Source organism: Protopterus annectens, chromosome 4.part0 (genome assembly GCF_019279795.1).
Source record: "Protopterus annectens isolate FY-2018-M chromosome 4.part0, PAN1.0, whole genome shotgun sequence".
In the NCBI taxonomy this organism is placed as follows: Eukaryota; Metazoa; Chordata; order Ceratodontiformes; family Protopteridae; genus Protopterus; species Protopterus annectens.
Window position 1 is genome coordinate 1,098,664,960 of NC_056733.1, and position 14,489 is coordinate 1,098,679,448.

General features: G+C 40.7%; 1 protein-coding gene across 1 annotated transcript in view; it reads left to right on the forward strand.

Moving 5' to 3' along the window:
- The window catches only part of LOC122800419, a 325,449-nt gene that overhangs the window by 299,319 nt on the left and 11,641 nt on the right, over positions 1–14,489 (forward strand). The window contains exon 10 of the mRNA XM_044069866.1: positions 12,945–13,033. Within this exon, the coding sequence (XP_043925801.1) occupies positions 12,945–13,033 (89 nt within the window). The remainder of the gene's footprint in view (positions 1–12,944; positions 13,034–14,489) is intronic.

Genomic DNA, 14,489 nt, shown 5'->3' on the forward strand with positions numbered 1-14,489 from the left:
CTCTGGGGCAAGGTTGCATGATGCTGTTCACTCCCTTGTAAAATGGAGTTGCGATCTAGTTTTGGAATACTAATTCATTCCATCAGCCAGTACTGGAAACAAAGTGCATTCTTTTATGTTCACTTTGAAATTCTACTTTGTATCTTCTTCATTCTTGGTCTTTTAATATGAAATGTTTCCTGCCTGTCTTCTTCTTCTTCTTCTTTCGGCTTTTCCCGGTCAGGGGTCGCCACAGCAGATCACCTGTCCACTCATGATTGGCAGTAGAGTTTTTATGGTGTCGAGTTGCCAACCGGCACCCAACCTTCCACTGAAAACACACATATGCACACACTCACGCCTAGGGCCAATTTAGTGTGTCCAATCCACCTACAACATGTCTTAAATGCTCAGAACTTCAGTGGTTCCCAGCCCAGCTTTTAACACAGGTTAGTATCCATATTTAGCTGTATTACACAGCATGTTCCTAAACAGGAAGTAGCCGAGCACAGATATACTGTGAAAAATAATACCCAATTGTGCTACAGAGAGAACAGTGAAGTAAACAGCATGTGAACAGGCACATGCAAATGATCATATAATGACATGAAATTGAATGCATGAGTCTGAGAGGTGCAAGTTGTGTGCCATTATAAGAGCAAAAAGTATGCACTTTTGATGGTGAAGCCAGCATTATATCAACAAGAAGGGCGACCACTCTATCATCTCTGCTATGTAGGGTGTAATGTAGAGGTGCTGAGAAAAAATGTGTCTGCACAGCACCCTGGCTGTGCCTGTGACTGCCATGCTTCCTGCACAGTGAAATTTCACAAAGTCACCTACTTGGTAAATGCAGGCACTGTGTTAATCAGATATATAAAGACCCTCAGATAATATGCATAAATCTCCCTCCCTCCCCCAGTATGGTCTCACTGCTTCTGGTGATGGCAGAGAATCAGTGGAGCCCTGGTTAATAATGCCCACAGAGAAACACACAGAATGGTTGAAGTGTAGTATAACACTGCAGTGTACCAGAAGCAATGGAGAGAGCATGATTGGCTTGCTGTACACTCTTTTCAGCTGCCGCAAGAACACTGCAACATGCTCCAGCCATAGTTTGCAAGCTGTTTGTATCAACCTGCGTGCTACATAACATTATTACTAGTAAGGATACAGATCAGCCATCCTTCCCAGAAACTTCTAAACCTGCTACAGCAATCCTTGTCTCGGTAACTTCCATACTTGCTACAGCAATCCCGGTCACATTCAACACACCAACTTCATCCAGTGATGACAGTTAGGCCAAATGAACATGAGAAGTAGCTGTCCTTCACACCCTCTGACAGCAATAACTGCAGTACAATGCAACACAGGTGAAGCAGAAGCATGTAGCCCACTTCTACAGGTTCATGACAAGCACACACTGACACAGTGGTTCATGACAAGCACACACTGACACAGTGGTTCATGACAAGCACACACTGACACTGGTTTCAAACACAGATGCAAGCACTGGTACTTAAAGGCTATGACCTCTGTGGATGGTCAAGTCTCATTGAACATCAGACACTTCCACATATACCAAACAGGACAAATGATGGACTGGTTTACAGTCATAGGAGGTTACTAGGCTAATGGCCATGGGGCTCTTACAAGCCTAGCCAAGAGTTTAGGCTCAAAATGAAACCTTGGTCAATTCCTGCCTGTAATAAATGTAAAGTTACTGCACAGTGCAGCTTAACCTCCTGTGTATATTGCTTTGTGCCCAGGTCAATGCCAAAGATTTACTTAAATGGATGACAAATATCTGAATATATAAAATTAAATATGCAAGGTCAGTGAGGATGTAAAATGTTATCCTATCTAACAACATTTACCTTGCCTGCCAAGGAGCATTTTTTATTCTAAATGCATTATACATGTACATTGTACGCATTCTTATAGTCGTAATGTAATGAGCCATTTTATCAAATAGGTATACCCAAGACAAAACTGCTTCGTTTTGGGGTGATTCAGAAGTATGGATTTTTTAAATGGCGTAATCAGAGTTTCACAATAAGCAAATGGATGAAATGTATTAACAGATCAGAGCAATATTTAAAAATGTCCCTGTTTTGGGATCTCTGTCCCCCCATTGTTTATGGCTTTGTCCAGATTTCTTGCTCCAAAAGGTTCGAAGTGTGCACTGAGGTAAACAAAGTAAAAGTGAAAAACTAGTTTTAACTGCTAAGTTGATCATGTGTGGCAAATTTACATGTCTACATGAGAAACTAAAATGTTGCAAACGTGTCTGGCATGTGTGTGTGTGCTGGAAGAACAGGTAAAAGTGTGTGTCTGTCTACCTAGTTCCATATTCCAGTGTCTGCCTATCTAACTCCATATTCTAGTGTCTGCCTACCTAGCTCCTTATTCCAGTGTCTTCTTACCTAGCTCTGTATACCAGTGTCTGCCTACCTAACTCTGTGTTACGGTATCTGTGTACCTAGCTCCATATTCCAGCGCACTAAAAATGTTAAAAGGATTGTTTAACAAAATCAACTTTTTCACTGTGAGATCACTACACTTCAGAGAAGTAAAATTATTTATTTTGCAATGATCTCAGGACTGATTGTATAAAGTTGTATTTTGTGGAGCTGAAGCCTCCATGCTGGTGGAAGAAGTAAAAACATTTCAGTGCTTTTGCAGGAAGATACTGTTCTTTTGTGGTAAATTTAGAGTGGGGTTTAGTTTGATAAGATGTGATTGCGATTCCCGAACATGTTGTGGATCTTTATGTGCTTGGCTGTATCTTACAGTGTAGGGAGCGGACAATCTCTTGTGACCTTCTAATCCTTTAGTACCACACCATCTTCAGTAACTGAGGGACTGCTAATTAAGGTGAACAACTCTATTACAATTTAATATTATTAAATGTTATTACTGCTTATGCTTCTTGCCCCTTCCTTCTAAGCAGAATTTATTCAGAACACTGTCTTGTGTTCTCATCACTTGAAAACTGAGAAGCTAGGCACTAGACAGGCTTTTAGATTCCATTTACTTGGGATTTATTGTTAATGTGTGTACATATAGATTTGCTTGAGGTTAGAGAAAGGGGCACTGCGTTGATTTTAGTTTGGCATTGAGAAAATAAACTGAACTAAATTCAGGTGGCACCTTATATTAGGGATTGGCAAAACAAACTTTTACACAAGAAAATGTTTTGGCAACTTAGACTGGATGCAACCAATTCACCCAGTCTCAATGACAGCATTTCAATTATTAGTGAACTGAGAAAACAAGCCAGTATATTGTGATTGCTGCTCTTGGTTTTATGTGGGGTCATTGTATTTTATATTATTTTTATTCAGTTTATTTTCTCATTGCCCAACTAATAATTTGTTTGCTAATTTCCTACTATTTTTTCAAGCTTTTTCTTGGCTTTAAGTTTAAAATAAGTCTTGAAGGTGGGGGCAGTTCTCCAGTAAATCAATGATGTCGTGAAATTACATTTTGATTGGTTGTTTCTGGGGGGTGTTGTTTCAATCATTTTGAAAGGAAGTGAGAAAACTTTAAAAGGAAGTGAGAAAGTTCCATTCATGGTTCTGATGATGTGTTGGTTTGGCTTGCTGGTTGTTTTGGGTTTTTGGATTTTGTTACTGTCATTACTGGAATTTTACTTGTGGTTTTTGTTCTAACCTTTTAAGAATGAATTGTGAATAACTTTTCATCCCATACCCATCCCAATTATCTATTCATCCATTGAGCCATAAGCCTCCTTTCCCGTTTTTGCCAGTGTTTACACTGCTGAGTGGCTAGCCCTGCCACAGTAGTCCATCCGTATCACACACATGCATATGCACTCATACCTATTGCCAATTTAGAGTGTCTAATCCAGCTGTTGTATGTCAATGTGGCACCGGGAGAATGTCCATGTGAATAAAGGGAGGATATGCAGACTCTGGACAGATGGTACCCCAGCTGAGAATCGAACTGGGGAACCTCTAACTGTGAGGCAACAACACTAACCTCTGCACCTGTGACAGTAGAAAAAAGTGATAATTGTAACACAGCATGAAAGTTACCCCTGGTGACTGCTCAACAGATAAAATGAACAGGGTGTTATAGGACACATTGGTACTATGACAGTAGTCTGGGTCAGATGGGGAGTACTTTGGTTGAAAAAAAGCCATAGGAAGGCTGCTGTGTGGAAAATGATAGCAAAGTGGAGTAATGAGAACTGGTCCCTTTAAACTGGTATTCCTGAGTTTCCAAGTGTGAAAATAAGCGTAAACCCATTTTTATTTATAGAGAGAGGTCAGGTTCAAGATGGCAGAAGTCATTGGGAAGTCCAGAGAAGTCAGAACCACTTGTGTTTTACATTCATTCATTCATTTATTTATTTATTTTCTGCTTGGTAACCAAGTAGGCGAGCTGGTCCAAAGACTCTTTTTCAGACATGTCTCATAAGTACAGAAAGAAAAGCAAATAACTTGAATATTCAAGAAGCATAGACTACAGTACACAAGAATAAACACAAAAGCAAATGGTTATAAAGGGTCTTGGAACAAAAATATGCTTGTTGCAGGTCCTTATACTTATTACAGAGTCATATGCACGGGGAAGCATTGCAGTGCTAGAGGTAAGAGGAAAAGCAAAGTGGTTTGCAGTATTTACAGTGTGTATATAAAGTCCATTTTGAATTTCAACATTTCAGGAAACAAGTAGAACAATTTTTAGGATAGCAAGCAGGGAAAGACTGCCATGACTGTAGAAGCATGCTGTTAGAGTTTAACATTTCATTGTGACTGTCTTACTGGGAGTAGTATTCTTATGAAAGCAGATGGTGACATTTATTGTTTTTGGAGTTATTGGATGTGAAAAGATACTGGGCCTGGTTCCAATTGACTTGCTGTCAGTGTCCCCCACCATGCCCCAGGATTCACACTCCTTATTTCTTGATACACTGGAAAGTGTTAGGGTACAACCCAACACCCTAATAATGGGCGATTTCAACTACCCCACCATTAACTGGGAAAACTACTCATGTACCAACTCTTTTGCTCAACGTTTTCTAGAATTCATAAATTCCAACGCCTTGGATCAACTTATTCACATCCTCACCAGGGGCAGCAATATCCTAGACCTGGTCGTTACCAACATGGGAAACCGGTGTTCAACACCAGAGGTCAATTCCTCGTTGGTCAGATCCGACCACAAGCTAATCAGCCTAGACATCCACATCCCACCCCCAATTAGGGAAACCATCGTAAAAAACTTCTCCAAAGCCAACTTCACACTTCTTAAGACAGAAGTGGCAAACTTCATGACACCCATGCAGATGGACAATAGAGGTATGACTGCTGAATCCTACACAAATGCACTTTATAAGCACTTACACGAGTGCATGGATCATGCTATCCCTAATAGAATCAAGATGTTATCCTCCAAAAAAAGCAAGCCAATCTGGTGGTTCTCTGCCATAAACAAACTCTACAACAGAAGAAAGAAACTGTTGCAAAAAAGAGTAAAATCCCATGACTGGAGGAACTCCCTGGTCAACCTCAGTAAGAAGCTGAGATCCCTCATAAAATCCTCCAAAGCTAGTTACAAAAACAAAATTGCCACTGACTCTAAAGACAACCACAAAGCATTCTATAGCTATGTCAAAAATCTAAATGGGAACACTCAGATCTGCTCTGAGTTACAGCACAATGGCACTAAATATACAGAACCAACTGATATTGCCAACATCCTAGCAGATAGGTTCAGTGCTAACTTTACTTCCCTCTCACCCCCTAGAGGGCCCATCTGTATACCGGAAGAATGCAAAGTTCCTGTAATCATGGCTGCACAGGTAAAAAACACACTCTTCAAAGCCAAGAACACAGCATCCATGGGACCTGACAATATCCCAGGCTGCGTTCTACACGAACTACAGAATGAACTGGCACCCTACCTAAGTACTGTGTTCAATCATAGCCTCACCTCAGGCTTTGTACCCACTGAATGGCGCACCGTGACGGTTATCCTACTCCAGAAAGGGGGAGCTACGACGGACCCCGGGAACTACCACACCATTAGCCTGACGAGCCTGGTCTGCAAGGCCATGGAACGTATCATCGTGGAACTCATAAACAAAGACATTGGTAATCTCCAAACTCTGGACTCTACCCAGTTTGGATTTGTAAAAGGCAGATCATGTCTCCTAAACCTGATTGACTTCTTTGAAGCAGTCACCAAAGCCATAGATGAGGGTAAAATGGTTCACACAGCTTATCTAGATCTCACCAAGGCTTTCGACACCATCCCCCACTCTGGAATTATAGATAAGCTCACTAAACTAGGTATAAATCCCTATGTCACAAGATGGGTTGCCAACTGGCTCACGGGCAGAACCCATACTGTGAAAGTAGCGGATTCCAAATCCAACATCAGACCAGTGACAAGTGGAGTACCACAGGGTTTAGTCCTGGGTCCTCTCCTGTTTGGTATCTACTTCTCTGAGGTGCAGGCCAACACAGAAGGTCTTTGGCTAACAAAGTTTGCAGATGACTGCAAACTAGGAGCCATAATCTAAACTCCTAATGATGTGGACAAACTAAAAAAGGGCCTCACTGAGACAGATACCTGGTGTCAAAGCCATGGCCTGAAGCTCAATGCCAAAAAGTGTATTGTCATCCCCTTTGGTAAAAACTCTGCACCCATGAACTACCACATAGCTGGTAGTCTACTTAATGCCAAAAATGTGATGAGACCTTGGGACACAGATGGACAGTAGTCTCTCCTTTGATAATCACATCGCCACAGTGGTCAGGAAATCCTTCTACGTGGCTCATCTCATCACAAAAGGATTCTCATCCAGAAAAAAGAGGTCATTGTTCCCCTCTACTCATCACTCATTAGACCCATTATAGAGTACAATGCCCCTTTTGGTATGTACCTCACAAGACATCTACAGCAACTGGAAAGACCACAGAAATACCTCACAAAGAGGATTACTGGCCTCAAACAGATGCCCTATGCAGACCGTCTCAAAAAACTCCAGCTTTACTCCATCGCATATCGCCTACTCAGGGGCGATCTCTGCCTAACATACAAAGCTATGTCAAACCCAGAACTGTTAGACATGCTCCACTTAAAGAAATCCCAATCCCTCCGAGCTACATGCTCTAGGGACCTAAACCTTGTCACCACAATAAACAGAACATGCTGGAGGGATAGATTCCTGTCCCAGAGACTTCCCATACTCTGGAACAGACTACCTATCTATATCAAACAAAGCTCCTCATTAGCACTCTTCAAGAAAAATCTTAATGATTGGATGGGAAATGGGAAATTCACCCCGGGGGTCACCTCTGTGGCTCTGCTCGACAGGGGCACAGGAAAATAATTTTCTTGGGTGGCAAAAGCCAGGGTACATTTTTTGGCTAGGCTTGTATGGGCCCTAGGGCCGATAGCCTAGTACCTACCTATGAACCTATGAACATGACCGTTTACACTGACAGCAGGTCTTTTGGAATCTAACCCCTGGCATAAGCCTGTTTATAGATAGGCCTTACACCCGAAATTAGTTACTTATACTGACAAGTCTTTTGGAATCAGGGCAGACTTACACCAAAGTAAGTCACCTACATAGAGAGCATGCTGAAAGCAGGTCTTTTGGAATCTGGCCCTCAGTGTAAGCCTGTATTTATAGATAGGCCTTACATCAAAGTAAGTTATTTATGCTAACAACAAATATTTTAGAATCTGGACAGACTTACACCAGATTAAGTCACTTACACCAAGAGCAGTCTGAGATAAGGTGTTTTGGAATCTGGCCCCCAGTAAACACCTCTTTATAGATAGGGTAAGTCACTTACGCTAACAGCAAGTCTTTTGGAATCAGGGCAGACTTACACTGAGACCAACTCTTTTGGAATGTGGCCCACTGTCTGGGGCTGGGGCAATCAACTTCGAGGTAGGAGTTCATTGAAAGGTCTGTATTTACAAGTGGAAGTCTTGGCAGCAGAGAACCTGGAGGTTAACTGTAAAATGGCAGATGGAGTCTGCTAAGAGATTGTTTTATTACTCCAAAGGTGGTGAGAATTTTTAAAATTTGTGTTGGAGTAATAGTGACTGTTTCTCTGAATGTGTGCTTGTAGGTTTTTATTTTGGGGAAGAGACTGGTTTGTGCAAGAGACTTTTGTTTCATGGGTTTCTCTACAAAAGGTACAGTTTTGAGAGACTATCTAAAGAGAATATTATGCATCTGAGCTGAGTTGTTTCTATGACTATGGCAAACAGACTGAACTTTTACTTTGCTGCATGTTTTATGTTCTCATTCTTCCATTGATTATGTTCTGGGCAGAAGAAAAGCTATTTTTGTTCTGTAAATAAAAGTTACTTCTGATGAAAACAGGGCGTGTTCATTGCTTCAGACATGCATAACAAGGGCCTGTGCCCTAATCAGCTACAAGGACTCAGGCTGCCCAAGGTCTCAACATGGTTCCTAATTAGTTGCATTTAAAAACCTGGAATTGTTTCCTCTGGCATTAGAGAATGCATCACACAATTTTATTATGAATTGCTTCTTCAGCTTTTTAGTGAATCATCTGCCTAGTTGCTATGGGTTACCTGATGTTCTTTTAATTGCTATTACAATAAAGCTAGTGAAATTGCATGTGGCTCACAGCCTGACTTTGATGTTCCTGACAATTGGTTCTATAAAAATAAATGTACTGCTGAATGTCAAAAACGTGTTTTTGTTAACCAAAGAAAACCTTAACCCTACATATTCTAAACAGTAAAACTCAGAAGCTAGATCAGGTTAACATATTTAAATAAATTAGAGAGGTACTATAAATAGCTTCTACTTTTAGCTTTGCTATAATAACCTTATATTGTTTGCGGAGCTGGACCATGGTCAAAAGAGGCCCTAGGCTGGGTAATGGACCAGTGCCTCTCAGCCATTCCAGTGTCCTATTGCTTGTCTGTCTCTCCCCAATTACCATAAACACTGTTCAAACCTGTCAGTGTGCATTCTGTTTTCTTCTTCACTTTCATAATGATTACAGAGATTTGGATTTAATCTAAAGCCTTTATTTCAAATTTTATTGCACACACACTGATGGCCATTTGCTAAACAAAAATAAACAAGTCTCTCATTGAAAACAGACTTTAAGTGTTTCTTGGGCCCTAGGCTATTTTCAAACCATGGGCCCCTGAACACATTTTTGGGACCATGTATAAATGCATGTATTCTTTGATTCACCTTCCTGATTGTTTTAAATTATAACAATAATAATGACCATAATGAAACGTATTTTAAATTGGTTTCACTTAAACACAGGCTTGCCAAAGTATTCCAACTTAATTGACACACACACACACACACACACACACACACACACACACACACACACACACACACACACACACACACACACCCTCTAGTCCTGCAAAGACAGATTAAAGACATTTTAAAAACAACCATATGAGATCATAAGGGACTTTTCATTCACAAAGAGTCCCCACCACCACCACCAACAGTTGTCTGTACTTTGTTGCCTGTGTATACCCTTATTGTTATGAAGAAATAAATTACATGTACTTTGTTGGTAGCTTTGTCTGAACTACCTGACATTTTATAAAGATCACTATCATCATACCATAAGATCCAGCTATGTGTAGCACATTTTAAATAGAAGAGTGTTTATGAAGACATAAGAAATATTAACCAACTGATACTATATGATAAGTCAATGTGCACAATCTCCGCAGAAATAAAAGTTATCTGAATAAATCCACATAAAAGAGAATTATTACTAATGCAGAGGTTGCTGCTGGAAAGCAGCTTTGTATTTCAGTACTTCATCTTCAAATGCAGTGCCTGCTACCTTGAAGAGTAAACTGTCTGTGCTGCATTAAAAATAGCATGGTGGTGATATTACCATAACATTTCCTGAACTAGATCAGCTAAGCAATAGAAAATGTCGGACAAACGACTACAACTGGTTCATAGTCACTAGCTGTACAGTCCTGGAGACCATTAAGGAGCCTAGCACAAATTCCCAATTACTCCAAAGTATTGTCTGGTTAAATGACTTGCTCAATGTCCCGCAGAACGTAAGTGAAGGTAAAGATTCACACCTTGCACCCTTGCCACAGGAAACAGCTCATTAACAGGTAAAAGCTGTGGTCCTCTGCGGTAACCGCCAGAATAACAGTTTTTAACTAAGTACAGAAGTCCTTTACAATGTGACTGTAGAGAAGACTGTACCACAATAATAATGGTACTGTAGTATGTGTGGCATGGATGTCCTAGGTGCCAGCATCATGTTACTATAGTATGTATGGCATGTATGTTCGTGGTGCTGGCATCATGACCCTGTAGCATGTATGACATGGGTGTCCTAGCTGCCATCATCTTGACACTGTAGTATGTATGGCATGCATGTCCTAAGTACCAGCATCATGACAATATAGTATGTATGGCATAGATGTCCTAAGTGCTGTCATCATGGTAATATAGTATGTATGGCATGCATGTCCTCGGTGCCAGCATAAAGACATTGTAGTATGTATGGCATGGATGCCCTAGGGGGCAGCATCATGACACTGTAGTATGCATGGCATGGATGTTCTAGATGCTGGCATCCTGACACTGTAGTAAGTATGGCATGGATGTCCTAGGTGCCAGCAACATGACACTGTAGTATGTAGGGCATGGATGTCCTAGGTGCTAGCATCATGACACTGTAGTAAGTATGGCATGGATTTCCTAGATGCCGGCAACATGACCCTGTAGTATGTAATGCATGAATGTCCTAACTGCCAGCATCATGGCACTGTAGTATGTATGTCATGGATGTTCTAGGTGCTAGCAACATGACACTGTAGTATGTATGGCATGGATGACCTAGGTGTTAACATCATGACACTGTAGTATGTATGGCATGGACAGTGCAGTGGTGCAGCGGTTGGCATTGTTGCCTCACAGCAAGAGGTTCTCTGGTTCAGTTTTCGGCCCTCTATGCAGAGTCTGCATGTCCTCCCTGTGTTCATGTGTGTTTCCTCTGGGTACTGTGGTTTTCTCCTACATTCCAAAGATGTACATCTGGAGCGTTTCTCCCACAGCCCCCTCTAAAAATGGGCTCTGCCCCAGTTGGACTTTCCTGACAAACAAATGTTAAATAAAAATGAAATAAATGGATGTCCTAGCTGCCAGAATCAGGGATGGATGCACACATGTAGGGGTATAAGATGCACAGTATGTGTGCAAGATGTACATGTCTCAAATTACATTTTTAAGAAGGTGGGTGTAGGGTAGACATGTGAGGGTTGCCAGAAGCTGCAGGGGAGGCATACAGTGATATGCAGTGGCAGCATATATATAATGTGCTTCATGTGAGTCCTGAATAGGAATCTGCTCTCTCCATAGGTCCTACCACAGGCTGTGACATACAGTGTCTCGGGATATGGCCCTCAGAAAGACACACACATGTAGCCACACATTTCTACTCAACTTCCAGAATGTTGTGTGTGAATAAAAGTCGTCAACTGCATAAGCTTCATTATGCATTGTAGAGTAACAGCCTGCATTTTCTTCTCATTGGACATTTATACCTCATGGGTTAATTTTATCACAGGCCTACAACATTATAGGTCACTATTGTCATGTCCTGCATGAGGTATGTGGCATACAGAGCAACACAATCTTGTATTCATGCAGTGTAGCTACAGTGTGCTTGGTCACCAGTAGCAGCTTACAGTTTCTTCCTATCTCTGGTGATTGCACATACTGCGTGTGCACATGCATGGATGTGGATCACTTTGCAAAAACATCAGTGATGTTGACCATTTGCCTTTGTATAAACCTGTGAGCTTGGTGTACCTTGGGGAGGGATTATGTGCATGTTCTGTTACTGCAGTTCAGTGCAGCCTTTGGTGTCTTCACTTCTGCCTGTGCAGTGCTTTTTGTCAGGTAAGTAGCCATTGTGTTCTTTCTTAAATGTTCTGGTGCCTGGTTTATCTATATATGAGTTACATATAACTGTCATGTATAGTTCCTTTTCCATTTATGTACGAGTCCTGCAGTTGTAGCTCAGATGGTTTGTGATAACAGGATCATGGGAAGTTACTATGCTAATGGCCTCAGGGCCTTTACAAGCCTATCCAAGTTCTGCCCTTAAATTAAGGATGTACACATCACAAATGACATTTGCAAGAGGGTGGGTAGGCATGTGAGGGGTAATATAACCTTACAGCTATATTTTATGTGAATCATGTTTAGTAGTTTTCTACAGGTCATCTTCTGGGCACAATACCTGTATAGTGACTACAGTGTTTATGAATTATGCCTGTTGTATTGTATGAACAAACTAGTATCAAGTTATAGACATCAGTGCTACCTGCAGAAAGGGGGAAACGAGTTCTTACAGTCCCTTAGTGTAGAAATCGTTCTATTCTCTGTAAATCAGTACAGAATGAGAAGAGTAATCAGTTGATCCTTGAAAGGTCGTTTTAATTGAAGTAGGTTCCTTTACCCTCAGGACTGGTGCCTTGTTAAAGGAACTGCTCAGATTAAGAACAGCCTCCTTAGAATGAAGCTGGTTATTTCAAAGGATCACTGACCGTACATTGGGAATTCAGAGCAGGGACACACAAGTATCTTGGCTGGCTCTGTCATTCTCAATCTGTATGCAAACTTTATTTGCATGTAGCTTATTAAATTATACTTTCTCTTTTCAGTATTGTATATTTTCCTGGCAGCTTTAGAAGAATTTATTTTGGAAAATGTCTTGATTGCTTAATATTTGTACTGACCTGTATAATCTAGTTAGGAAGCTTTGTGAAAAAGAATATGCATAAATGTATTTTTTTCTTAACCAATATGTAAATAACAGCAATACAGTAATGAAACATACATTTGCAAGTGAAATAATGCATTGTATGTGGAACTGTTCCTCTGGTCTTACATGTTACCCTTCTTTTTCTTTGTACAGCTCACAGCATCTAGAGGAAGTTGTGGGACCATGGCCTACTAACCAGATGGAGTCAGAGCGAATACAGGCAATGATGGCTGCAGCTAACGGTGAGTTTTCTAACCTCAACATTTATGAAGTAAATCAGTATAGCTATTCTCTAAGTACATATAAGTAATACACGGCCGTAGACTGGCTAAGTGGAAACAGCACCTTTAAACTACCGCAGAATTGAGGTCATAGGTTGAAATGAGCCCATTAAAATGTGACATGCCTCCTTTGAAAGTTATGCGCACTTCCTGACTATAAAATCTTTGGTCCCAAGTGACACCAGCTGTTGAACTGTTAGTCTAGCATTGATTCATCAGTTTTGAAGTGAGAATCTGTGCTCACAGAATAAATGCTGGAATATACCCAGAGCTTATTTTATGTGAATGCATTTCAGTGCCAGTTTCGCTGTTTCCCTTTTCATTTGTTTAGTCTCTTGTTTCAGTCTTCCTCCCGAGTCCCAACCCCCATACTGAGTTTATATGCTCTGAGGTTTGTTAGATCATGAGGGTTCTGAAGAAAAAGCTGTCAGTAGTAAAACTGTTACTCCCAGCTAGGGTGCATAAATAATTACTACATCTCCACACCCTGAGGTAAGATGGCTGCTACCACACACTTTGTTACACCAGTGGACACATCTTTGTTCCTCGAATTAATTCATGAATATAATTTTTTTTCTAGAGGATTGCTTTAGATGCATTGAGCAGCAGTATGCAGGTTTGCAGTGTGACATTTACAATCCTTCAGAAACTAGGGCAGGTTAAATATTTAAACATGTCAGACAGATGCAGTATGTACCTCTCACTCACAACCTGTCCATTTCAGTGAAAAGTTCGACAGATGGTATTAAAAGTTCCTTAATGGAATCTTAAGAAACTCATCCACATGCCATTGGTAGACTTTAAGCGGCTTCTTCACATGTGGAGATTCACAAAACTTGGCTTTGTAAAATGGTGTAATTTGGCAAATGATTTTTCATTGCTAGACAAGATCTGCATCTACTTATTTAATTAATTTGCAGAAACAATATGGAGAGTTATGAAATTTGTTAGGTGTCTTCTGATGGTATGCATTGTTTCGCTTAATGCATAATTAAATTTTCAGACTATTTCAGAACACTGACACTAAGTTTTCGGTGTGTCCAGAAGCAGTGTATTGTAGAAATGTTGGGATCCATTCAACAAGTGTCCGGTTATAACTGTTAGTGATAGTCGGTGACTGTCATTTCATTTGTATCTTTACTCGTTATTTGAACCGCATTTACTTAGTTTAGGGCCGTAGGTGGCAATGTCTATGCTTGCACTCAGTGGGAGTAAGGCAAACTAATGGGATGCCACACCATTATGGATAGTAGTGACAACATCCTCCTTGGAACATATCAACATTTGGCAAACCCTTTGTGAGTTTACCTCTAACTAAATGCCTGCTACATTGGAAAAAATAATTGAGCAGCAGCATAGGTTCATAGATTCATAGATTAGTACTAGGCTAACTGCCCTTGTGAGCCATTTTAAGCCT